Raw genomic sequence first — 27,324 nt, 5'->3', positions numbered from 1 at the left:
CACACATGAGAGAGCCAGCACGAGAGAGAGAGAGAGAGAGAGAGCGCGAGCGAGCACAAGCAAGAGAGACAGCACGAGTGAGAGAGTGGGATCGCATGCGAGTGAGGGACTGCGCGAGGGAGAGAGCCAGCGCCAGACAGAGGGATGGCACCAGTGGGAGGGATGATGTGAGGGAGTAATGGCGGGAGCGCGCGCAAGAGAGTGACAGTAGGAATGAAAGAGAGCAGGAGCATGCTTGTGTAAGGGACAGTGGGAGTGAGAGAGCCAATATGAATGAGAGAGAGAGCACGCGAATGAGAGTGAAAGAAAAGACTCGGTTAAGTTTCTATGATAGTTGATGAACAGTGCCCATGCCACATTCATAGAATTCATGCACAGTTATCTCCCATTTCTCAGGACTAGAACGGAGGCAACATATCCTGAACTTGAAAGGATCATCTAAGAAGAATAATTCTGTGATACTCACTGACACAGACCAAAATGATTCAAAAAGACACAGATCTGAACATTACTTACAGATGCTTTACACAGATAGAAACAGATGTAGATGTGAACAAGAGTGTATGGAAATAACTAAAGAGCTGATGATGTATGGAAAGTTGATAGTATCTCTAAACTAACCAATGTTAAGGGGGTAGAGGTGCTTGCAATGTACCAGAATGAAGAAGTGTAAAAAAATACATTTCATAACAAACATTGTTAGAAATAACAAAATAGAACAGGAAAACCAAATTGCTTTAACTACAAACTGTGAAACCTGACCACACACAACAGTGGAAAGTATTTATCTATGTTTAAGGTGCTGATTTTCCATAGGAGGACAGATACATACCTTAATCTGACTACAAATTGGTAAAGGAGCAGCACTTAACAAAACGCTTGTTACAATGATTGTACTGCACTGCAACTTAACTTCCACCCTGCCCAGTATAAAATACACATCCAGAAAGCTTATATTCATTTTATTCACCTACTTATTAAATTGAGGGAACTGTTTGAGCCAAATAGAAAAAAAAATTACACATTACTTAATAAGGTTTAGTTACTAATACCCTCCTCTTCTGCTCTGGGCCTATACTCACTGGAGTGAGTACAATCGACGTTTCAGCCTGAAAATAGATTGCACTCTTTTCCTTGATGCTGCCTCGCCTGATGAGTTCCTCTAGCATTTTGCATGTCTTGCTCGGATTTCAAGCATGTGCAGATTTTCTCTTGTATGTGAATATTAAAATGCCTAGATACAGTGAACATGGAGAGGATGAGAGACATGAAAATGGGGGAGTGTTGGACCAAAACTCTCGGCCTTCAGAACAGAAGGATGTCTCTTTAGAACATGGATGAAGAGAACTTTCTTCAGCCAGTGGGTGGTGAATCTGAGGAATTCATTGCCACAGACGACTGTGGAGGACAAGTCATAGAACAAAGAACATAGAAATCTACAGCACATTACAGGCCCTTTGGCCCACAATGTGGTGCCAACCATGTAACGTACTCTAGAATTTCCCTGGCGCATAGCCCTCTATTTTTCTAAGCTCCATTTACCTATCTAAGAGACTCTTATCCGCTTCCACCACCGTCGCCGGCAGTGCATTCCACACATCCACCACTCTCTATGCGAAAAGCTTACCCCTGACATCCCCTCAGGACCTATTTCCAAGCACCTTAAAACTATGCCCCCTCATGTTAGCTATTTCAGCCCTGGGACAGAAGCCTCTGGCTATCCACACGATCAATGCCTCTCATCATCTTATACATCTCTATCAGGTCACCTCTCATCCTCCATTGCTCCAAGGAGAAGAGGCCAAGTTAACTCAATCTATTCTCATAAGGTACGCTCTCCAATCCAGGCAACATCCTTGTAAATCTTCTCTGCACTCTCTCTATAGTATCCACATCCTTCCTGCAGTCAGATCCCTGCGGAACACCACTGGTCGCCGACCTCCATGCAGAATACAAACCATTTTCAACCACCCTTCTGTGGGCAAGCCAATTCTGGATCCACTAAGCATGGTCTCCTTAGATCGCATGCCTCCTTACTTTCTGAAGGAACCTTGCATGGGGAACCTTATCAAATGCTCTTCTGAAATCCATATACACTACATCCACTGCTCTACCTTCATCAATGTGTTTTGTTACTTCCTCAAAGAATTCAATCAGGCTCATGAGGCACGAACTGCCCTTGACTAAGCTTATGTCTCTCCAAATGCTCATAAATCCTGCCCCTCAGGATCTTCTCCAACAACATGCCCGCCACTGAAGTCAGACTCACCGGTCTATAATTTCCTGGGTTATCTCTACTCCCTTTCTTGAGCAAGGGAAGAATATTTGCAACCCTCCAATCCTTCGGTACTTCTCCCATCCCTTTTGATGACACAAAGATCATCGCAAGAGGCTCAGTAATCTCCTCCCTCGCTTCCCACAGTAACCTGGGGTATATCTCATCAGGTACCTGCGACTTATCTAACTTAATGCTTTTCGAAAGCTCCAGCACATCCTCTTTCCTAATGTCTATATGCTTAAACATTTCAGTCCGCTGTAAGTCATCCTCACAATTGCCAAGCAAAGTATTCATTAAGTACCTTTGCTACCTCCTCCGACTCCATGCACACATTTCCACCATCACACTTGATTGCTCCTGATGGCTCATCCCCTTGCTCTTCACATACTTCTAGAATACCTTGGGGTTTTCCTTAATCCTGCTCACCAAGGCCTTCTCATGGCCCCTTCTGGCTCTTCTAATTCCATTCCTAAGCTCCTTCTGAGCAGCCTTGTAATTTTCTAGAGGTCTAACAGTACCTAGTTTCTTGAACCTTTTGTAAGCTTTTCTTTTCTTCTTTGGATATATTTAAAAAGGAGGTTGACATGTTTTTGATTAGTAAGTGCTTCAAAGGTTATGGGGAGAAGGTAGGAGAATGGGGTTGAGAAGAATAATAAATCAGCCATGATGGAATGGTGGAGCAGATGGCCAAATTCTGCTCCTATCTCATATGGTCTTGTGGGTTTTCTCAAATTTAGATACCAATTTTCCACAATTTGCTTGCACAGCATCAAAGTTTGTACAATTGAAACTTGTATATCTTATAAGATGCATTCATATTTTAATTAAAATTATATTAACTTTGAGAAATAGAAACCTAATTATTTAGACTTGTAAAGGCAGGGAATGGGCTGGGGAGTGGAAGATTCTTTTGAGAAACCCATATATCTAGTTTGTCCATAAGCTGTACATTTAAAAAATTGATTTAGGAGGGATTAAACTAATTAAACTGGAAATAATTTTTGTTACAAATGCACCAGATGATTACTTTTTTATTGCTGATGAGACTCAAGCAATGTGATAGAGCCAGCTTATTTCGTTTTCAGATCAGTATGTTGTCAATCCAACAAAAAATTAAGAGAGGTACCAGATGAAACCAGGTGGAAAAGTGGGTAATGGGAAGAAGGGGGAAGCGGGCTGGGGTGACTTAGAGAAGAGGGGTGTTGAGAGACCCTGGGTGGATAGAAAAGAGAGCAAAAGGAACACAATATTCACGCCATTGGGTTGCAGATTATCTGGGAGGTACTATTCTTTTGTTTTGCAGTTGGCTTCACTCTGGCAGTGGGGAAGACTGAGGACAGACAGGTCATTGTGGGAAAGGGCAAGGAGAATTGAAAAGGCTACAGGGAGCTCAAGGTAGCCACAGCAGACAGAGTACAGGTGGTTGGAAAAGGAGTTGCCTAGCCTGTGCTTTGTCTCACCTATGTAGAGGAGACCGCACTGCAAGTACCGAATGCAGTAGATGAGGTTAGAGACAGTGCACATGAAACTGTCTCACCTGGGAGGGCTGATTAGCTCCCTGGATGGTGGTGAGGGAGGGACAGGTGCTGCAACTTGTTAAGTTACAGGGGAAAATGCCAGAGTGGGTGGAGAGGACTCAGTGAACCATGAAGGGACTGAAAATCCTAACCCTAAGTATCTTTCTATCTCCTTCTGATCCATCCAGCTTCCAATCCAATTCATCCTCTCCCAAGCTTCTTCTCAAATCCCAATCCCACAACCCACAGTTTTGTCTTTTTCATCCATCTGGTTCCATGTGCCTATCACCCATAAGACCCATGTGCCCATCACCCATAAGACTATAAAGACATAGGTGTAGAATTAGGCCATTCAGCTCATTGAATCTGCTCCACCATTCAAACATGGTTGATTTATTTTCCCTCTCAACACCATTTTCCTGCCTTTTCACTGCAACTTTTGGTGTCCTTACTAATCAAGAACCTTTCAACCTTTGCTTTAGATATATCCACACACTTAACCTACTAGGAGACCAATCCCTTTCATCCAGCTGGTTCCAACTGCCCATAATCCCTACCTTACCTCGTTCCACATCACCTTTCCTACTGACCAGATTCCAGGATCTGTAGCTCTTCAATGTCTCCACTTCCCACCACCGGCCTCTTTCAACCTACACCCTCTCCTCCCCTTAAATGGTTCCCTCTGCCCATCAACCCTTTCCTCAAGTTGTTTCACCTCTCTCAAGGCAGCAGTATTTTCAGTGTTGAGTCGATGGTAAGGAAGGCAAATGCAATGTTAGTTTCATTTCGAGAGGACTAGAATATAAAAACAAGAATGTAATGCTGAGGCTTTATAAGGCATTGCTCATACCACACTTGGAGTATTGTGAGCAGTTTTGAGCACTTTATCTAAGAAAGGATGTGCTGGTATTGGAGAGGCGGTTCATGAGAATGATCACAGGAATGAAAGGCTTAACGTATGAGAAGCATTTGATGGCTCTGGGCCTGTATTCATTGGAGTTTAGAGAAAGGAGGGGGATTTCAATGAGTACTGATAGGTTACATGGAGTGAACATGGACAGGATGCTTTCTCATCATGGGGGAGTCTCAGGCCAGAGAACACAGCCTCAGCATAGAAGGCCGTCCCCTTAGGACAGAGCGGCAGAGGAATTTCTTTAGCCTGAGGGTGGTGAATCTGTGGAATTCATTGCCACAGACAGCTGTGGAGACCAAATCATTGTGTATATTTAAAGTGGATGATGTTGATAGGTTCTTGATTAGGAAGGGTGTCAAAGGTTACGCGGAGAAGGCAGGAAAATGGGCTTGAGAGGGATAATAAATCAGCCATAATGGAATGGTGGAGCATACTCGATGGGCAGAATGGACAAATTCTGCTCCTATGTCTAATGGTCTCATCCCTCCTCTGCACACACACCTTTATTTCCCTACCTCTCCATCTCCTTTTAACATCCTCCATTCCTGATGCAGACTTGAAAGGCTAACTGTCCCTCTATCTCCAGGGACACTACCTGACCCACTCTGTTCTCCATAAGTTTGCTTATTTGTTCCGGATTCCAGTATTTGCAGTATCTTGGTCTTTGCTTCATTATGCAGACTGTGTGCTTCATAAAGGCCTATCACCAGTACCGGGAACAATTAGTGATGGGCAATGAACAGTGGCCTTGCCAATGATGTCGTTATCCCTGAAAGAGCATATACTGTAAAATTGTCCAGCTGATTTCCCCTATATGGCCTGTGTGCAAATTTCCCTCATCTAAATTAGGAAGTGGTCTAACTCGAGAAATCCAGCTAACTACAACTGCTTACAAATTGCGGTAGACCTTCACCAGAAAATGTCTAGTTAAAACAGTAACCTTAAAGGCACAAGCAATGCTGGCAGCAAAAAATGTTAACCATACAGTTAAAACCTGAAATTGTCCCTTGGCAATAATTATGAATATCATCCGATATTACAGACCCATGATGAACTGCAATGTGACAACTAGGCATGCAAAGTATTTAAACAAGGTGCTCATAGAATACTGGCTGGCAGATTGTTCCATAAAGTCAAGAATGTGTGTCTTGATGGCACAGGCTGATATTGAGAAGGTGGAGGCACAGGTCAATAGTTACAGACTTTGTAGATAGAAAAGTCCTGACCATTTCTAGCCACCAGCAAGCTTAGTGGCAAGTTTCATTTCTTACTAGGTACTTAGGCATTTGAACAGCAGCCAATCAGAGATCAGAAGTGAGAGAAGAGGTGAATTGCACAGTGTGCATTAAAAAGCAGCATTTTGCTGAAGTTTTGGCATTGGAACAGTATCCAATCAGAGACTGGGATTTATTTGCAAGGGCAAATAAAAATAATGCAGGGGTAAACAGAGTGGCCTTTGTTGAAGTCGACAGTGTTAGAGTGAGGATTTGAGGTTTTAGGTCTTCGAGGCTTCAATGAGAAGAGGTTAAGTGAGAGAAGGCAAAAAGCTGTAGGTAGATTTTTTTTCGAGTTTATTTAATGTTTCCTTCTTTATAATTGCGCAGTTCGAGCAGCAGGAATACCAGGCACGATAGCTGAACGCTCCCCTTGCAGGATGTGGGAAGGCAGGGACATCTCCAATATCCCTGACAACTTCACCTGCAAGAAGTGCACCCAGTTGCAGACTTTAACACGCTACATTAAGGCGTTGAATCTGGAACTGGATGATCTCCTGATCATTTGGGACATATAGTGAGGTAGTTACACCCAAGGTGCAGGACACAGGAAACTGGGTGATAGTCAGGGGGGTGAAAGAGATTAAACAGCCAATGCAGAGTACCCCATGTCCATCCCCCCTCAACAACAGGATACTGTTGGGGGGGAATGACCTATCAGAAGAAAGTTACAAAGGTCAGGTCTCTGGCAGTGAGTGTCTGGGTCTATGGCTCAGAAAGGAAAGTGGCGGGGGGGTGGGGTGAGAGGTGATCTGTGGTAAAAGAGGATTCCTTAGATAAGGGAACAGAAAAGAGAGCGAGATTCCCAGATGGTATGTTGTCTCATGGGTGCCAGGATCTGGGGCATCTCAGATCAAGTCCTCAGCATTTTTAAGTGGGAGGGTGAGCATCCAGAGGTCTTCGTCCATATAGGTACCAATGACATTGGGAGGAAGAGGGATGAGGTTCTGCAAAGTGAGTTCAGGGAGTTAGATGCTAGGATAAAGGACAGGACCTTCAGGATTGTGATCTTAGGACTGCTACCATGTGCTAGTAAGGCCAGAAATAGGAAGATCATACAGTGGCTAAGGAGTTGGTGTAGGAGGGAGGGCATAAGATTTTTGGATCATTGGACTCTCTTCCAGGGAAGGTGGGATTTGTGCAGAAGAGACAGTTTGCACCTAACTAGAGGGGAAGGTTTGCTCGTATTGCATGGGGGGAGGGGCAGTGTTAAACTAGCATTGCAGAGGGGTGGGAATCAGAGTGCCAGACAGATAGTGGAGTGGTTGTAGAGACAGATGTTATTAAAACCTCAGACAAATTCAGGAATCAGAAGGTAGAGCATGGTGGGACTACTGTTCTGAGTTGTATGTATTTCAATGCAAGTATTGTAGGAAAGGCAGATGAGTTCAGGGCATGGATCAACACATGAAATTATGATATTGTAGCTGTTATGAGATTTTGTTGCAGGAGAGGCAGGACAGGCAGCTCAATATCCCTGTGTTCTGTTGTTTTAGGTGTGATAGAGTAGTAGGAGGGATTAAAGGGGGAGTGGTGATAATACTAGGCAAGTAAAATGCCACAGCAGTGCTCAGTCAGGACAGACTCGAGAACTTGTCTAGTGAGGCTTTATGGGTGGTACATTAAAGTATGACCATGTTAATGGGCCTGTATTATAGACCTCTGAACAGTCCATGGGATTTAGGGGAACAAATTTGTAGAGAAGTTGCAGGCAAGAAGCATAATGTTGTGATAGTCGGTGATTCAACTTTCCACATTGGCTGGGACTCCCATGCTGCAAAGGAACTAGCTGGGATGTTAATAGGAACTAGATGGGAGGTTCCTAATTAGTCAGTTAGTCATTCAGTGGGTGCCGTCCCGAATCCGGGGTTGGCGGCTATGTACCTCCATCTTCTTCGATCTTGCGCTCTTTTTCTGGCCTCAGCATAACTCAACCCAGTCCATTGCCTCACATTATCATACCAAGTGGTTCGCTGCCTTCCTCTTTCCCTCTTTCCTTCTATCATCCCTTCCAATAACAACCTCTGCAGTCCACCACCTCTTAACAAGTGCCCGGCATATTCCAGCTTCCTTTTCTGCACATTCTTCAGCAACTCCTTTTCTCTCCTCACTCTCTTCAGCACTTCCATATTACTGACCTTCATCACCCATCTAATTTTCTGCATTCTCCTTAAACACCACGTTTCAAATGCCTCCAGTCGTCGTTGCGCTTCCTTGCATAAGGTCCACGATTCGACTCCATACAACAGACTGCTCCAGACGTAGCATTTCCAAATTCTACAACGCAGCCCAAAGTCCAACCTCTTGCCACACAGCACATCACTCAGGCTCCAGAACGTTGATCTTGTAATCTCAATTTTCTGTCTAATTTCTGTATCACATTTCCCATCCTCTGTGACCATCTGTCCCAAGTACACAAACTTCTTGACTTGCTCTATGCCTACACCGTTAATTTTGATCCTGATTAGTAAAGGAGTCAAAGGTTATGGGGAGAAGGCAGGAGAATGGAGCTGAGAGGGATAATAAGTCAGCCATGATGGAATGGCAGAGCAGACTTGATGGGCTGAATGGTGTAATCCTGCTCATATGGGTTATGGTCTTATTTAATGTTACAATAATATAACAGGATCTTTCACTATTGTAATCCCTACTGTTGTCCAATCTTCCCTGTGATTGCTTTTTGTTCCTGTTCTAATAGTTTCATGACTTCTGCGAGCTTTACCTTTTAAGCTCTAGGAATTACATAGTCATTTGAATTCAAATTCCACAGCTGAAATAGTAAGATTTGAAAGATAGTTCTGGATATTGGCAACTTAAGCACCACATTATTACACCTCATGCTGGTCAGAGACAAAAATGGTATCTGAAATCACAAACATGTCAGCAACATGATCAATCAATTAAAACTGCAACCTTTCAAAGCAGGCTAATGTTTTCAATTATCTACCTTTCAGCGCATCATTAAAGTTAAATTATCTGCTTCCGCAAATGACGAAAGCGTGAAACTTATTTGCCTAAGGAAGCTCATTGCTACCCACAGATAAAACTTTTATGAGATTATATCCAGAGCTATGTCCATGCAAGTGCAGAACTGTTTAGATATTAGTGACACAAGACATTTTGCAGATGCTGGAAATCCAGTGCAACACATACACATACATACACACGCACACACACACACACACACACACACACACACACACACACACACACACACACATAGCTGGAGGAACTCAGCAGGCCAAGCAGCATCTATGGAAATGAATCTATGGACGCTTCGGGCCAAGACCCTTCATCAGGATTGATAATCTCAGAATCAGACTTAATATCACCAACATATGTCGTGAATTATGTTGTCTAGGTATTAGTATCCTTTTCCTTTTTCAGATCAGGAGTCAGTCAGTTATAGAGTCATAGAACACTACAACACAGAAACAGTCTGGGCTACACAACTTATCTGCCTCGACCAATTGACCTGCTCCCAGATCATAGCTCTCCATACATCTCCCATAATATACCTATCCAGATTTCTCTTAAAGGTTGAAATTGAACCTGTGTCCACCATTTCTGCCGGCAGCCTGTTCCACACTCTCAACTCACTTTGAGTGAAGAAATTCCCCTCATGTTCCCCTTAAACATTGCACCTTTCACCTTTAATGCATGACCGCTAGTTCTAGTCTCATCCAACCTTAGTGAAAAAGCCTGCTTGCATTTACCCTATCTATACCCCTCATAATTTTGCATACCTCTGTCAAATCTCCCCTCATTCTCCTACATTCCAGGGAATAAAAGTCCTAACCTATCTAGCATTTCCCTATAACTCAGGTCCTCAAGTCCTGGCAACATCCTTGTAAATTTTCTTGGCACTTTTTCAATCTTATTGACATCTTTTCTGTAGGGAGTTGACCAAAACTGCACATCATTCTCCATATAAGGCCTCACTAATGTCTTATACAACTTCAACATATTTCTTTACAACCTTATCCACCTGTGACACTATTTTCAAGGAATTATGTATCTTATCTGTATTCCCAGATCCACCTGGTCTACTGTAGTTCTCAGTGCCCTATGGCCCACCGTGCAAGTCTTCCCAAAGTGTGACACCAAGTAAATTGCTAAGATTGGAGAACAACTTAACCCAACCAACTCCTCATACTTGCCTGCATAAAATCTCTATCTGCTATTTTACAGCCCATTTTTCCAGCTGGTCCAGGTCCCACTGCAAGCTTTGCTTGTCTTGTTCGCTGTCCACCACACCTCCAATCGTGGTGTCATCTGCAAATTTGCTAATCCAGTTTACCACATTTTCATTCCGGTCGTTGCTATAGATGACGAATAACAATCCCTGTGGCTCCCCAGTAGTCACAGGCATCCAGTCAGAGCGGCAGAGATCTAACACCACTCTATGGCTTCTCCTGTAAAACCAATATCTAATCAAATTTACACTGTCATCCTGAATGCCAAGTGACTGAACCTTCTTGATCAACATCTCATGTGAGACCTTGTCAAAAGCCTTTCTAAAGTCCATGGAGACAACATCCATTGCCTTGCTTTCATCAACTTTTCTGGCAACTTTCTCAAAAAACTCTATAAGAATGGTTAGACATGACCTACCATGCACAATACCATGTTAATTGTCCTTAATCTGTCCATGTCTATCTAAACACTTACATAATCAGTCCCTTAGAACAGTGGCCCCAACCTCCGGGCCGCGGATTGATACATTGCCGCGAAGCATGCAGGGGTGCAGTGGTGGCCAGAATGCACCCAGCACATCTTTAAGAAAAAAGCCAAAATAAACAAGCTAAATAATTAGGTGCCGGCCGGCACGTAAATGTTGGCCCAGATCAGAGGCGATTGCCGATTGCGTCGCCTCTGATCTGGACCGACATTTACGTGCCAGGTGGCACCTAATTTATTAGCTTGTTTATTTCAGCTTTTTTCTTAAAGATGTGCTGGGTGCATTCTGGCCACCGCTACACCACTGCATTCTTCGTGGCAATGTATCGGTCCGTGGCCTGGAGGTTGGGGATTACTGCCTTAGAATACCTTCCAGTAACTTACCCAGCATTGATATCAGGCTCACTGTATTATGATTTTCTGGCTTATTCTTAGAGCCTTTCTTAAACTATGGAAAAACATTAGCTATCCTCCAATTCTCTGGTACCTCACCTTTGGCTAAGAATGTTTTAAGTACCTCTGCTAGGGCCCCTGCAAATTCTGCACTTGCCTCCTACAGGGTCCGAGCAAACACCTTGTCAGGCGCTGGGGGTTTATCCACCATAATCTTCCTCAACGCAGCAAATACCTCCTCCTCTGTAATCTGTATACAGTCCATGACTTCACAGTTGTTTTGCCTCACTTCTATAGACCCTGTGTCCATCTCCTGAGTAAATACAAATACAAAAATCGATTTAAGAACTCCCCCATCTCTTTCAGCTCCATGTATAGATGACCACTCCAATCTTCACGAGGACCAATTTTATCCTTCCTAATCTTCTGCTCTTAACATATCTGTAAAAGCTCTTGCGATTCTCCTTCACCTTGTCTGCTAGAGCAACCTTATGTCTTCTTTTAGCCCTCCTGATTTGCTTCTTCAGTGTTCTCTTGCACTTCATAATCTCAAATTTGCTCCTTTCTGCTTATACTTGCTATGTACCTCCTTCTTTGTCAACTAGAACTTCAATAGCTCTCAAAAACCAAGGTTTCCTAAACCCATTATCCTTGCCCTTGAATAAGAATACAAAATGTATAGTATTCCAGATACGTTTTCACAAATGACCTACATGATTGGAGGTTAATCTTAGGACAAATACTGTACTCTCAAAAATTTACTTTTGAGGGCCTCCCACTTACCATGTACACTTTTGCCAGAAAACAATATGTCCCAATCCACATTTTCCAGGTCCTTTGTGATACTATCAAAATTGGCCTTTCTCCAGTTTAGAATCTCAACCCAAGGACCAGACCTATCCTTCTCCATAATTATCTTGAAACTATCGGCATTGTCCTGCCCCTCCTGCAACTAAGTCTCACTAATGACTACAATATCATAATTCCACATGGTGATCCATGCCCTAAGCTCATCTGCCTTTTCTACAATACTCCTTGCATTAAAATTGGTCACACCATGCTCAACCTTTCAATTCCTGACTTTGTACACAGACTTAACGGCATCTTTCCTCAGAACCACTCCACTATATGCTTTGACACTCCGGTTCCCATCCACCTGCACTTCTAATTTCATCCCCACTACCCCCCCCTCCACCGTACAGCACTAGCAAGCCTTCCTGCATGGATATTAGCCGCACCCCGCCCCCCACCCTCCAGTTCAGGTGAAACCGTCCCTTCTGTACAGCTTCCACACTCCCCGGAAGAAATTCCCATGATCCAAAATCTGAAATTCTCCTTCCTGCACGAATCTCCTTAGCCACATGTTGAACTGTATCCCCTTCTTATCTCTGGTCTCGCTAGCATGTGACATGAGTAGCAATCCTGAGATCACAACCCTGGAGATTCTGTCCTTTAACTTAGCACCTGGCTCCCCAAACTCACTTTGCAGGACCTCGTCACCCTTCCTACCTATGTCATTGGTACAACTCTAGCTGCTCACTCTCCCACTTAAGAATTCTGTGGACTCGATCTGAAATTCCCCTCACCATGGCAACTAGGAGGCAACATACCATCTGGGAATCTCATTCTCGTCCACGGAACCTCCTATCTGTTTCCCCTAACCAATGAATCCCTATCACAACAGCTCACCTCTTCTATCCTCTTCCCTTCTGAGCCACAGAGCCAGAGGCCTGACCACTGTGGCTTTCCTCTCCTTCCCATCAGAATCCAAGGCAGTATACCTGTTGTTGAGGGGAACGACCACAGGGGTACTCTGCCTATCCCCTTTCCCCCTGATGACGGTTACCCAGTTACCCACGTCCTGCACCTTTGGTGCAACTACATCCCTGTGTGTCCTGTCGATCAACCCCTTAGCCTCATGAATGAACTGAAGTTCATCCAGTTCTAGCTCCATTTCCTTAACACTGAGATTCAACAGAATCTTCTGACAAAATTTTCCTGAAGTGCCAATGCTCCCATCTTGCTGAATGAAATACTCTCTTCCCTTTCTTATCATTGCACAGGAGGTTACAAGAACCTGAGTTCCCACACCACTGGGCTCAGGAACTGTTATTATCCTACAACCATCAGCCTCCTGAAGAAGTCTGGATAACTTCACACACCTCTACGCTGAACTTATTTTTAAACAGAGACCTCTTGTTTGAGAGTCCCACATTTACAAAGAGGTCCTCTCTGCTTCCACCTTAGCAAGACCCCTTGATATCTTGGATATTTCACTTTGCTAAGCTCCAGCTGATACGTCTAACCTAATTTAATAAGACAAGACTCCTATGCCAGGTACTACTCTAGTAAACCTGCTCTAAACAGCTTTCAATTCAGTAATTCTTGATTAAAATTTGGATAAGAATACAAATAATGTATAGTATTCCAAATATGTTTTTACAAATGCCCTACATAATTGAAGGTTAATCTTAGAGCTTCTGTATTTAATTTCCCTGTACACAGTGTCCACTTTATTATGAACAGGAGTGGGATCCGGTGTGATCTTCTGCTGCTGTAGCCCATCCACTTCAAGGTTCAATGTGTTGTGTGTTCAGAGATGCTGCTCTGCACACCACTGTTGTAACGCGTGGTTACTTGAGTTACTGTCACCTTCCTATCAATTTGAACAAGTCGGGTCATTCTCCTCTGACCTCACTCATTACCAAGACATTTTCACAGAACTCCATCTCATCCTGGATTTTTTTTCACACTATTCTCCATAAAACCTAGAAACGGTTCCATATGAAAATCCTTGGAAATGACCTATTTCTGGGATACTCCAACCACCCAATATGGTACCATCAATCAGTCCACAGTCAAAGTCACTTGGATCACATTTCTTCCTCATTCTAATGTTTGGTCTGAACAACAACTGAACCTCTTGACCATGTCTCCCTGCTTTTATGCATCCAATTGGCTGATTAGATATTTGCATTAACGAGGAGTACTGGTGTGTCTAATAAAATGGCCAGTGAGTGTATAATATTACACTAGTTTTCTAAATAATTGCTAACATTGACAACGTCACATTTTTCACATTTTATTCAATTTGCAAGATCCTTGTCAACTCTGTTAACCAATGCCATTCTAATGTAGCCTCTTAATATCCTCTTCACGACTTACTTTGCTAACTATCTTTGAGTTATTAACAAAATTTAGCACCATTATATTTAGAACCTTTCAAATAGTCATTTATAAAAATTGATAATAGTGATACCCAGTACTGTGCCCTGTGGCACACCACTTGTTAAATATTGCCAAAAAGACATATTTATACCCATTTCTGTTTCCTGTTAGCCAACCAATTTTCTATCTTTGACAAATACTACTTCTTAAACCGTGAGCTTATATTTTTTCAGCAATAACCTTTGTGGTTGAACCTTATCACCTTATTTCGTGTGACTTATTTTAACACCTTTTTGTCTATTCTGCAAACAGTTCAATATCTTGCAATGTAATGCAACAGATTGAAGGATATTCTCCAAGGTCTACTGGTGTTAGCAACCTTGGTTGAACCAACTTTGCAGAACTTGCTGCCACTTCTTTTTTTGCCATTCCTTCTCTCCAAAGCTCCCCCCATTCTCAACTCATCACTTTCTTGCCTGCTCCCCACACAAGTATTCTCTCGCTATCCCTACAGCAACTCCCAATACACCCTCTCACCATTTTCCTTAGTCTCCTGGCCTTTCTCCCACATCTACACCTCTTTCTCACCACTTCTTCTGCCCCCACTTTCCCTCTCACACCCTCCAACCTTATCCTTCTTCCCACTCTCCTTAATCTTATTCCTTCCACTCTCTATCTCTTCTCATCTTCCACCACCATTCCTCTCATGCCCTTCTCACACCATCCCTTTCCCAAATCTGAACCTTACCCCAGTTCATTCCCTCACTCCAACCCTATCACTGTCAATTTCTAAACCTCAGAAATCCCTGCATCTTTATCCCCTATCACATACCATCTTATTTTTCTCCCTGCCCTCAGCCTGCTCCTGCCCCTTCACTCCTACCTCAACATCCCTCTGCCCTCATCCTCTACCCCTCCCACCCCTCTCCCATTCTCCCCTCCTCCCCATCCTCTCTCCCTTCACCTCCTCCCCACCCTCCTTCTCCCATGGCCCACCCTCCCCTCCCCCTCTCACCTTCCCCATCTTTCCACTCTTCCTCCCGTCCCCTACTCCCCTTTCTCTCTCTCTCCCCCTCCACCACCTCTCCCTCCCCACACCCTCTACCTCCCTCTCCTCTCCCCCTCCCACTCCACCTCCTCTCCCCTCCCCACTTCCCCTCTCTTCCTCCCCTCCCTTGCTTCCCCTCACTTCCCCATCCCATCCTCATCCACTCTCCCTCCCTCACCACCCTCCACTACCTCTCCTCCCCTTTCCACATCCACTACCCCCACCCTACTCCTCTGCCTCTACCCCCCACCCTCCTCTCCCCTACCCTCACTCTCCCAATCCCCCTTCCCCCTCCCCATCGCCCTCCCATCCCTTCTCCCCGCATCCCATTTCCCCACACTCCCTCTCTCAACCTCCCCTCTCACTCTCCTCTCCCCTTCCTCCCCCCCTCCTCTCCCCTTCCTCCCCCCCTCCTCTCTCCCTTCCCCCTCTATCTTCCCCTCACCCTAACAACCTGGACTCCCCTCTCCATACAGTTTTCCCCTCCTCACCCCACCTTCCATTCCCCACCCCATTCTCAGCCCATCACCTCTCCTCCTCCTCCCCGTTCCCTCACCTCCTCCTCTCCCCTTCCCCCTCCTCCTTCCCCCCCCAGCCTATCAATCTCCCCTCACCCCCTCTTCCCCACCCCATCTCTTCCCTTCTCCATTCTCAGCCCATCCCCTCTCCCCCTCCCCTCCACACTCCCTCATCTCCCCTCCTTCCTCACCCTCTTGTCCATTCTCCTTCCCCATCGCTCGTCTCCCCTCCCTCACCCCTCCCCTCACCTCCCAACACACCCCTCTATCCCTCATGCTCTCTCTCCCCCTACCTACTCTCACCCCTCCCTGACCCCCTCCCCCATTCCCCTAGCTATGCTCTCCCCCTCCCTGACCCCCTCCCCTCCCTCCTGTTCCCTCTCCTTTCCCACCCCTTCTACCCATCCCCTCTCCCTCTACCCCTCTCCCTTTCCCCCTCCCCTCCAACTCCCCATCACCCTCTCACCCCACCCCTCCCCTCTACCCCCATGCTCTCTCCCCATCTCACCCCTCACCTCCCTCCTCCCCTTCCCCTCTCCCCCTCCCCACCCCTTCATCCCCTCCCCCTCCCCACCCCTTCATCCCCTCCATCCCCTCCTCTCCCCCTCCCCACCCTCTCATCCCTCTCTCTCTCCCCTTCCCACCACCCCTCTCCCTCTCCCCTCCCCCCTCTCCCCCTCCCCCTCCCCCTCCCCCCTCTCCCCCTCCCCCTCCCCCCCTCTCCCCCTCCCCCTCCCCCCCTCCCCCTCCACCCACCACCCCTTTCCCTCCCCCTCCACCACCCCTCTCCTTCTCCCCCTCCCCGTTACCCCTCTCCCCTCTCTTTCTTCACCTCACCCTCTCCTTCTCCCGTCTCCCCCCTCTCTTCTCCCTCCCTCCTCTTCGCCCCCTCCCTCGTTCCCTCCCCTCTCCACCTTCTACTCCCATCCCCTCTCCCCTCGCCACCGTTCCTCCCTCCCCCCCGGGCTGTTCCGCATGTTAGGCCGCATCCCCGGTCTTTCCTTACCGTTTACAGTCGGATCTTCGCCGTACACATCATCGCCGACTCTGGCGCAGGCCATTGCCGTCCGCATGGCCGAGCTGGGGCTAGTGACTGTGTCGCTGCGCAGATCCACGGTCCGAATCGAGCGACGGGCGGCCGGAGTTCCAGGCACCGATCCCCGGTACCATCGCCGGCCGAAAGTCGGGAGCCTCAGCAACACAGAGCGCATGGTGAGCGGAGCCCGAGCGGCTGTCGAGTGCCAGCTTTGCCCGGATTAATTGCTGTCCCAAGGTTCCGCGCTGCTCTCAGCAGCAGTTTTTTTTTCCCCTTCTCGTTGCCTGTTGTCCATCACGCACCCTCCCTTGCCATCATCTACCCTTCCCCTCGCTATCCTTCTGCCTTTTCTCTTGCCCCATCCCACATTTTATGCTTGCCCCCTTCCTACCCTTCACGTTGCTCCTCCTAACCTTCCTCTTGCCCTCATCCTCCTGTGACCACCTTCCTCTGCCTCATTCACCCCTCTTCTTTTTCCTTCTCATCCTATATGCCTCTTATCACTTGTTTGTTGCCCACCTTACCTCTTTTCTTTCCCCACTCCTGATACCATCCATCCTCATCCACTACTCTTACTGATTGACATACCCCAATATTCCTTCACCCCCATCCTTCTTCATCCTTTCGCTTAATCCACCTCCTTTCCCATCCATGTCCTTCCATCACTGCCCACCCTTATTCTCCCATTGTACTCTCGTCCGTCAAGAACCTTTATAAGGCACTAGTCAGGCCACACTTGGAGTACTGGCAACAGTTTTGAGCCCCAGATCTCAGAAAGGATGTGTTGTCATTGGAGAGGAGGTTCACAAGGATGTTTCCAGAATGAAGGGGTTAACATATTAGGAGCGTTTGCTAGCTTTGGGCCTGGAATTTAGAAGAATGCGGGGGGATCTGATTGAAACATACAGAATGTTGAAAGAACTAGATAGGGTGGATGTGGAGAGGATGTTTCCTGTGGTGGGGTTATCCAGATTTAGAGGGCATATCCTTAAAATTGAGTGGCGAACTTCGAGAACAGAGGTAAGGAGGAATTTTTTTTAGCCGGAGAGTAGTAAATCTGTGGAATGCTCTGCAACGGACTGCGGTGGAGGCCAAGTCCATGGGTAAATTTAAGGCAGAAGTTGATTATTTCCTGATTGGTCAGGGCATCAAATTATATGGCGAGAAGGCAGGTATATGGGGTTGTGTGGGATCTGGGATCTGGGATCAGCCATGATGAAATGGCAGAGCAGACTCAATGGGCTGAATGGACTAATTCTGCTCCTATATCTTATGGTCTTATCCCAGACCCAACCTGCTCACAGTGGTCTTGCCATCACCTGACCTTCTCTACCCATGCCCTATCTCACCCTGTCCTTTCCCACCTGTTTTTTTTTCTGCCTTCCTTCCTCCAATCCTCTGCACAGAATACCTAACTATTATTTTCATGCTCTTTCCTTTTTTTTCCCCCTTGATCTTTTCACCCACTAGCCCTAACAATCCCTTCTTCTTTTCAAATAACTCCTCAGACTTCAACTCTACCCACCGTAGTATAGTGGTTAGCACAACACTTTTCAGTACTGGCAACCCGGGTTCATTTCCTGATGCTGCCTGTAAGGAGTTTGTATGTTCTCCCCGGGAATGTGTGGGTTTCCCCCGGGTGCTCCGGTTTCCTCCCACAGTCCAAAGACGTACTGGTTGGTAGGTTAATTGGTCATTGTAAATTGTCCCGTGATTAGGCTAGGATTAAATCTGGGGATTGCTGGGTAGTGCATTTCAAGGGTTCGAAAGGCCTATACCATGCTGTATCTCAAACAAATGAATGAATGTCTTTCTCACTGAAATTGTGGCTCTGAGGTGTACAAATGTGGACAACATTTTCCAAGGTCTCTTAACTGAGATTGGAGTGCATTTGGTGGCAATGTCTTGGAGACAAACTAGCTCCTCTCAGTGGAATGCTTGTTGAAGATAAGCTGAAGTTTTGTGGAGAAAACTACTGAGAAAATTGTTGGGAAGTTGATACCAATCTGTAGTAAAGTTCGGTCTTTGGCAGCTCAGCTGGTTGGAGTGCAGTCTGCTTGACATCATATAGTGGATGTAAGAACTTTTGAGATAACCATATAACCATATATAACCATATAACAATTACAGCATGGAAACAGGCCATCTTGGCCCTTCTAGTCTGTGCCGAACTCTTACTCTCACCTAGTCCCACCGAACCTGCACTCAGCCCAGAAACCTCCATTCCTTTCCTGTCAGTTTAGCTATCCAATTTAACTTTAAATGACAACATCAAACCTGCCTCAACCACTTCTGCTGGAAGCTCGTTCCACACAGCTACCACTCTCTGAGTAAAGAAGTTCCCCCTCATGTTACCCCTAAACTTTTGCCCTTCAACTCATGTCCTCTTGTTTGGATCTTCCCCACTCTCAATGGAAAAAGCCTATCCACATCAACTCTATCTATCCCCCTCATAATTTTAAATACCTCTGTCAAGTCCCCCCTCAACCTTCTACACTCCAAAGAATAAAGACCCAACTTGTTCAACCTTTCTCTGTAATGTAGTAGATGAAACCCAGGCAACATTCTAGTAAATCTCCTCTGTACTCTCTCAAATTTGTTGACATCTTTCCTATAATTCGGTGACCAGAACTGTACACAATACTCCAAATTTGGCCTTACCAATGCCTTATACAATTTCAACATTACATCCCAACTCCTATACTCAATGCTCTGATTTATAAAGGCCAGCATACCAAAAGCTTTCTTCACCACCCTATCCACATGAGATTCCACCTTCAGGGAACTATGCACCATTATTCCTAGATCCCTCTGTTCTACAGCATTCTTCAATGTCCTACCATTTACCATGTATGGCCTATTTTGATTAGTCCTACAAAAATGTGGCACCTCACATTTATCAGCATTAAGCTCCATCTGCCATCTGTCAGCCCACTCTTCTAATTGGCCTAAATCTCTCTGCAAGCTTTGAAAACCTACTTCATTATCCACAACTCCACCTATCTTAGTATCATCTGCATACTTACTAATCCAATTTACCACCCCATCATCCAGATCATTAATATATATGACAAACAACATTGGACCCAGTACAGATTCCTGAGGCACACCACTAGGCACCGGCCTCCATTCTGACGAACAAATATAAACCAATTATAAAAGGACATTTTTCCTGGTCTCACTTGACCATAAGACATAGGAGTAGAATTAGGTCATTCAGCCCTTTCTGCCATTCGATCATGGCTGATTTATTTTCTCTCTCAAGCCCGTTACCTGCCCTCTCCCTGTAACCTCTGGTGACCTAGCCGTTACTAATCAAGAACCTTTCAACCTCCACTTTATACCTAACGACTTGGCCTCCACAGGTGTCTATGCCAATGAATTCCGCAGATTCTTTACCTTCTGGCTAAATAAATTCCTCCTCACCCCTGTTCTAAAGTCCTTCTGTTTAGAGGCTGTGCCCCTTGGACCTAGATTCCCCTACCGTAGGAAAACATCCTTTCCACGTGCACTCTGTGTAGGCATTTCGATATTTGTTAAGTTTCAATGAAATGCAATCACCCCCAACACCACCATTATTCTTCAAAACACCAGCAGATACAGGCTCAGAGACATTGAATGCTCCCATACATTAACCCTTTCGTGCTCAGGGTCCTTCTTGTGGACCTCTTCAGCACCATCTCGAATGTCAGCATGTCTTTTCTTAGATAATGGGGTCCAAAGCTGCTCATAGTTCTCCAAATGCAATTTGATCAATGCCTTATAAAGCCTCAGCATTACATCATTGTTTTAATATGCTTTTATTGCTTGTCAGTCATTGTTTATGTATAAATTTTCACAAAAGCCATTGCATTTCTTTATTTTTCCTGTAAATACCTGCAAGAAAATGATTCTCAAGGTAGTATATGATTACAAGTATGTACTTTGATAATAAATCTACTTCGATTTTGACTTATTCTAGTCCTTACAGAGCCTGACTGAGAGTCAAAGGTTCTAGGGAAGTTAAAAAAAACATGTATATTATTAGCATGCTGCTTCATGCATGTACCTAGGAGTGAAGATAATTTCCATTAATATCGCTAATCTAATGAAATCCACACTGTAATTTGGGAAGCTACTCTTTGGCTATTGAGAGGAGAAAGTTCCGGTGAGGACAATTCTTGTGACAGACAGCAAGGAGTTTGTGATTGCTATATTAAAATGAGATGAAGAAAGGAAAGGCAGCAGGTCCTGATGAGTTAGTAATAGAACAAATTATTGCCCTTGAAGATTATGGAATTGAAAAACTTACTGATTTAATCAATGACACTTATGAGACTGGAATAATACCAGAAGAGATGAAAAAGTCAGTATTTATCACTCTTCCTAAGAAACCTGGAGCAATAGAATGTGAATTACATAGGACCATAAGTTTAATGAGCCATATCACTGAGATATAACCATATAACAATTTCGGCACGGAAACAGGCCACCTCGGCCCTTCTAGTCCGTGCCGAACTCTTAGTCTCTCCCAGTCCCACCGACCTGCACTCAGCCCGTAACCCTCCATTCCTTTCCTGTCCGTATATCTATCCAATTTAACTTTAAACGACAATATCGAACCTGCCTCAACCACTTCTGCTGGAAGCTCATTCCACACAGCTACCACTCTCTGAGTGAAGAAGATACTTCTACGAATTTTGATAACAAGAGCTAAAAGTAAGATACGAGCTGAAATGGGTAAAGAACAATGTGGTTTTGTGAAAGACAAAGGTACAAGAAACGCGATATTGATGTTAAGGATACTATCAGAACGAGCTATTCAAGTGCAAAAAGATTTGTTTGTTTTATCGACTACACAAAAGCATTTGATAAAGTGAAGCACAATAAGTTATTTGAAATATTACAGGAAACTCTAGATCTAGATTTGAAAGACCTCTGCCTAATCAGAAATCTGTTCTGGGAACAAACTGCTGCTGTAAGAATAGATGGAGAAGTGAATCAGTTTATGAAAATCAAGAGAGGCGTTAGACAAGGGTGTGTTTTCTCCCCTGATTTGTTTAATGTGTACAGTGAAACAATATTACAAAAAATAAGAGCCACCTTGGGAATCAAAGTTGGCCGTGAAAACATCAATTGGAAAGAGCCCTCCTTTTCACAAGACTGCTAGCCAGCGGTGGTAGCTGAAGGCGAGAGCGGCAAGCACCACCCACTGCACTACCACACTAGATGGCTCACAACAGCCGTTTGACACAGGTATAGAGGCTACTAAATATATCAGCAGATGCAAAATTGTGTCACCATAACATGATGGCAGTACACTGGGAATAAAGTACAATCTGTTGAATTAACTCATTGAGTCAAGCTGCATCTGTGGGGAGAAAAGAATTGTTGACACCCTTTTGAATCATCCTTCCCACTCTCCCCCACTCCACAATGCTGTCTTGGATCTGCTGATGGCCTCGAACCTCCGGTCTGTTACTCCAGATTCCAGCAGCTGCACTGGGATTTTCTGATTGTGAATTTCAGAGCAATTGGCTTTGCTGTTATTATCCAATATTGGGCGGGATGGCTCTTATCAACTTTTCACCATATATGGTGAATTTTTTTCTAGTGACCCACAGATTGTTTGCTTACACGACATATATTGGTGAGAATAATTCTGATTCTGATTCAATAGCTCTCCATTTGATGGCTGTGACCAGCCCTCCAATGCACAAACTATATAAGAAAATGCACAAGATGCTGGAGGAACCCAGCAAGCCAGGCAGCACTTATGGAAAAAAGTAAACAGTCAACGTTTTAGGCCGAAACCCTTCATCAGGACATGATGGAATAAAGAACAATCTGCTGATTTAACTCAATGAGTAAGCAGCATTTGTGGGGGGAGGGGGGAAGAATTGTTGACACGTTTTTGAACCCCCCCCCCCACCGCCCCACTCCATTTCATTCAGTCCTGATGAAGGGTCTCAGCCCAAAACATTGTTGACTGTTTACTCTTTTCCATAGATGCTGCCTGGCCTGCTGAGTTCCTCCAGCATTTTGTTGTGTGTGTCGCTTTGGATTCCAGCATCTGCAGATATTCTTGTGCGCATGAGCAGATTACTTAAACAGATCATTCATTGTGGTTTATATATTGTGGTTGACTCCTGGCTCTCAATATTCTTGCCTTTGAAGTCTTTATAGGCAGTTTCCTCTGAGTTGAGAATGCCTTAGAACTGGATAGCATGGAGTGGAATGCAATTAAGAATTCTTGTATTAATGACCAACTCTTCATTGAGGTTGTTCAATGTCATCGTTCCAATGGTCCCTCTGTCCTTGATAACGCTTCCGTGTGTACTTCAGCACTGTTAAGTGTCATGCATGGTAGTTAACAGTGCTACAGAATTCATGTGTCATTGTTATCAGTAACAATGGATCTCTTCCACCACCCGTTATATACTGCATGTCTCAAGCTTTTTGTTTGTCTTCAGTCTTCGGGATAACAAAGTTGTTTCGGTGCCCTTGAGGCAGGATGAATTTTCCTGTCTAATCCATACTTGCAGTTGATAGCTCCTAGATTTCAAAGTTCAAGGTAAATTTATCGAAGTATGTATCTGTCACCGTATACTACCCTGAGAATCATTTTCTTGCAGGCATATACAGATTCAAAGAAGTATAATGGAATCAACGAAAAAGTACACACAAACAACAACATAAACAACAAAACAAAACAAAAAAAAAAAACAACAAAAAAATAACAGACAACAAATGTGCAAAGGACAACAATCTGAGCAAGTACAAAAAGAAAAACAAAATAATAACAATTATAATTAAATAATAAATGATGCTGATAACATGAGTTGTAGAGTCCTTGAACGTGAGTACATAGGTTGTGGGATCATTTCAGTGATGGGGTGAGTGAAGTTATCCACTCTGGTTCAGGTGCCTGATGGTTGAGAAGTAATAACTGTTCTGGAATGCTGGAATGTTATGATGAGGTTGTATAAGGCATTGGTGAGGCCGAATCTGGAGTATTGTGTTCAGTTTTGGTCACCAAATTACAGGAAGGATATAAATAAGGTTGAAAGAGTGCAGAGAAAGTTTACAAGGATGTTGCTGGGACTTGAAAAACTCAGTTACAGAGAAAGGTTGAATAGGTTAGGACTTTATTCCCTGGAGCGTAGAAGAATGAGGGGAGATTTGATAGAGGTATATAAAATTATGATGGATATAGATGGAGTGAATGTAAGCAGGCTTTTTCCACTGAGGCAAGGGGAGAAAAAAACCAGAGGACATGGGTTAAGGGTGAGGGGGGGAAAGTTTAAAGGGAACATTAGCGGGGGCTTCTTCACACAGAGAGTAGTGGGAGTATGGAATGAGCTGCCAGACGAGGTGGTAAATGCGGGTTCTTTTTTAACATTTGAAAATAAATTGGACAGATACATGGATGGGAGGTGTATGGAGGGATACGGTCCGTGTGCAGGTCAGTGGGACTAGGCAGAAAATGGTTCGGCACAGCCAAGAAGGGCCAAAAGGCCTATTTCTGTGCTGTAGTTTCTATGGTTCTATGGTTCCTGAATCTGGTGGTGTGGGATGTAAGGCTCCCGTACTTCCTTCCCGATGGCAGCAATGCTGGTTGTTCTCATCAAGCCATTCCTGGTAGAGAAGCCAGAAGTCTCAATGCAGAAGTTAATTGAGGTAGAATTCAGGGCAGTTCAGGCATTGAGCTCATTGATTGGGAGCAGTCAGGAAGCCTGAGGCCATGTCTAAGAAGAGTTTGCAGGCTCCTTGAGAACTTCAACACTGATTTTCTTGCAGCAGTATTTTTGTTGCGTGGTTGAGCACCTGAGGGAAATAACAGCTGACTAAGAAGCAGTCGATTGGCACCTGTCCTGACCTGTGATACAGACATCTTGCTGTCTCCTATTCATGGAATGACATAGTATGGCAGATATTGCCTGAACTAGGACATTGTCATGACATCATTTTTGTTTCTGCAGATGAGGACAAATTCACCTCCATCAACCAGCGAAGAGTGAACTGGGATCCGCCACCCATGGGTGACACATCATAACATCACACTGTCAGCATTGTGCAGTAGCCAGCTGGTGGGAGTAGCCCCTCTGAAGTAGGATCCCTGCCAGACACCAGGCACCAGACAACACTATGAGCAAGGCCTGGGGTCATGTCCTTTCAGTCAATGTCAGGCAGCGTTGAGTAGATATCAGAATGCGATACCTTATCATTATACATGTTGTGAAATTTGTTTTTCAGCAACTGTCGACTCAATGAAAAAATTACTGTAAGTAACAACAAAAATATATACTTTATATATATAATATATAAATATATCCAGTGCCTTGAAAAAGTATTCAGTTCCCAACCCTTTGTTCACATAAATGAGTATTACAACCAGGAATTTTGATCAATTTAACTGAGAATTTTATTTCTGAATCACATGCTCCTTCATTCACAGTGAAGCCCAAAACAAAAATGGAAAATTGTAAAGTACGATCACTAAAAATTCAAAAACTGAAATGTCAGCAGTTCAAAAGTATTCATCCTCCTTTGCTCAATACTTGTTTGAACCACCTCTTGCAGTCATTACAACTGGTGGTCTTTTTGGATAAATCTCTATTAGCTTTACATGTGATGGAACAAGATCTGCCCATTCCTCTTTGCTAAATTGCTCAAGCTGTACCAGGTTAGTTGGGGAACTGCAGCGGACACTAATCTTCAAGTCTTGCCTCAAGATGTTCTATCGGGTTAAGGTCAGATTTTGACTGGGCCACTCAAAAACATTAATTTTCTTCATTTGAAGCCACTCCATTGGTTGCTCTGGCAGGGTGCTTTGGGGTGTCATCCTGTTGAAAGGTGAAGTTCCTCCCCAATTTCAGCTTTCTGGCAGAGGCTGGCAGATTTTATCAAGGATCTCTCTATTTAGCAGCATTCATCTTCCCATCAATCTTGATCAGATTTCTAGTCCCTGCTGCTGAAAAGTATTCCCATTGCATGCTGCTACCTCCACCAAACTTTACAGTTACCTGCTGATGCAGAGTATGACAATTACATAACTTGTGCCACTTGGTGCTGAGGCCAAAAGTTCCGTTTTAGTCTCATCCAACCATAAGACTTTCTTGCACATCTTTAGAGTATCTTTTAAGTAACGCTTTGCAAAGTCTTTACAGTCAATGATAGACTTTTTTTTTAGCCAAGGCTTCTTCCTTGCCACTCTTCCATAAATACCCTTTTTGTGCAAGGCCTTAGAGACTGTGAAGCCATGAGCTTCACCTCCAGTTGCAGCCATTGACTCTGCATCTCACTCAAAGTGACTGTTGGTGTCACATCAGCCTCTCTTACAAGTGCCATTCTTCTCCAGTGACTACGTTTAGAGGGGAACCCTGACCTAGGCAGTTTGACTGTGCTTTCATATTTTCTCCACGTTTTCATAATGGGCTGCACTGATCTCGGAGGTATGTTCAATGTCTTTGAGATGGTCTTGTTCACAGGCAGGAATGAGGAAGTCATTCCTGCCTGTGGCCATCAAACTTTACAACTCCTCCCTTGGAGGGTCAGACACCCTGAGCCAATAGGCTGGTCCTGGACTTAATTTCCTGGCATAATTTACATATTACTATTTAATTATTTATGGTGCAACTGTAACAAAAACCAATTTCCACCGGGATCAATAAAGTATGACTATGACTTTGACTATGACTATTGTACCCTTTCCCAGATTTGTGCTTCTCTATTATAATTTCCACGACTTGTCTTGAATGCTCTTTTCTCTTCATTTTGGTTTGGTCTTTTGAAATTCTGCCATACTGTTGGACCTTACAGAGAGAGGTGGTATTTATTCTTATGAATTAATTGAAAACAGGTGATCCTCCAGTTTTCTACATCAACAAATTGGGTGAGTTGGTAAGGTAATTACACCTGATGAAAGTTAGCATAATAATTACGATCGGTCACAATTTTGGTTATTCAATTTTAGTAAATTGTTGACAGATTTTGGAGTTTTGTTTTGACATGATGCACAATGTTTTGTAGATTAGCTCAAAAATCCTAACTCATTATATTTTACATTTAGGAAATGAGACGTAAAATGTGAAAATAGTTGGGGCTGAATACTTTTACAAGGTGTTGTATATTTTAAAAATTACACACACACACACACACACACACACACACACACACACACACACTCTCAGTGTTCGTGGACCATTCAGAAATCAGAAGGCAGAGGGAATGAACCTGTTCCTAAGATTGCAAGATTCTGTTGGACATTGATAATGTAGAATACCGCAGGTCCGGTTCATTGGTGAAATCTACGACAGTGGAGCTGTGTCACCTTAGTTGTAGTGCAGACGAGGTCAACATACTCTGGGGTTGGCTGTTGCAGCCACCCAGGGGAGAGAGACGCTAGAGGCAGTGTCAGAGCAGAGGCACGGAAGGCGCACTGGAATCCATGCTGGGTTGAGGGTTGGACGCTCCTACTGGTGCTGCTCTCCAGTGATTGCTCGCTGGAAGACAAGCTG

General features: G+C 44.4%; 1 protein-coding gene and 1 long non-coding RNA gene across 5 annotated transcripts in view; one reads left to right on the top strand and one right to left on the bottom strand.

Moving 5' to 3' along the window:
• The window catches only part of tha1 (threonine aldolase 1), a 119,915-nt gene extending 102,747 nt beyond the window's left edge, over positions 1-17,168 (bottom strand). For all 3 annotated transcript variants that reach the window (XR_011883088.1, XR_011883087.1, XM_072242714.1), the window contains exon 1: positions 16,796-17,168. Coding sequence is in view for 1 of the 3 variants with exons in the window: in XM_072242714.1 (XP_072098815.1) it covers positions 16,796-17,000 (205 nt within the window). In the remaining 2 variants the exon portion in view is untranslated. The remainder of the gene's footprint in view (positions 1-16,795) is intronic.
• Positions 16,644-27,324, top strand: part of LOC140187406 (uncharacterized) — a 69,530-nt gene continuing 58,849 nt past the window's right edge. For both annotated transcript variants that reach the window (XR_011883090.1, XR_011883089.1), the window contains exons 1-2: positions 16,644-17,001; positions 24,787-25,088. This is a non-coding gene — a long non-coding RNA (uncharacterized lncRNA). The remainder of the gene's footprint in view (positions 17,002-24,786; positions 25,089-27,324) is intronic.

This window comes from Mobula birostris, chromosome 24 (genome assembly GCF_030028105.1).
Source record: "Mobula birostris isolate sMobBir1 chromosome 24, sMobBir1.hap1, whole genome shotgun sequence".
Lineage (NCBI taxonomy): Eukaryota > Metazoa > Chordata > Chondrichthyes > Myliobatiformes > Myliobatidae > Mobula > Mobula birostris.
The sequence above is the reverse complement of the archived record's forward strand: the minus strand, read 5'-3'. Positions and strand labels throughout refer to the sequence as shown.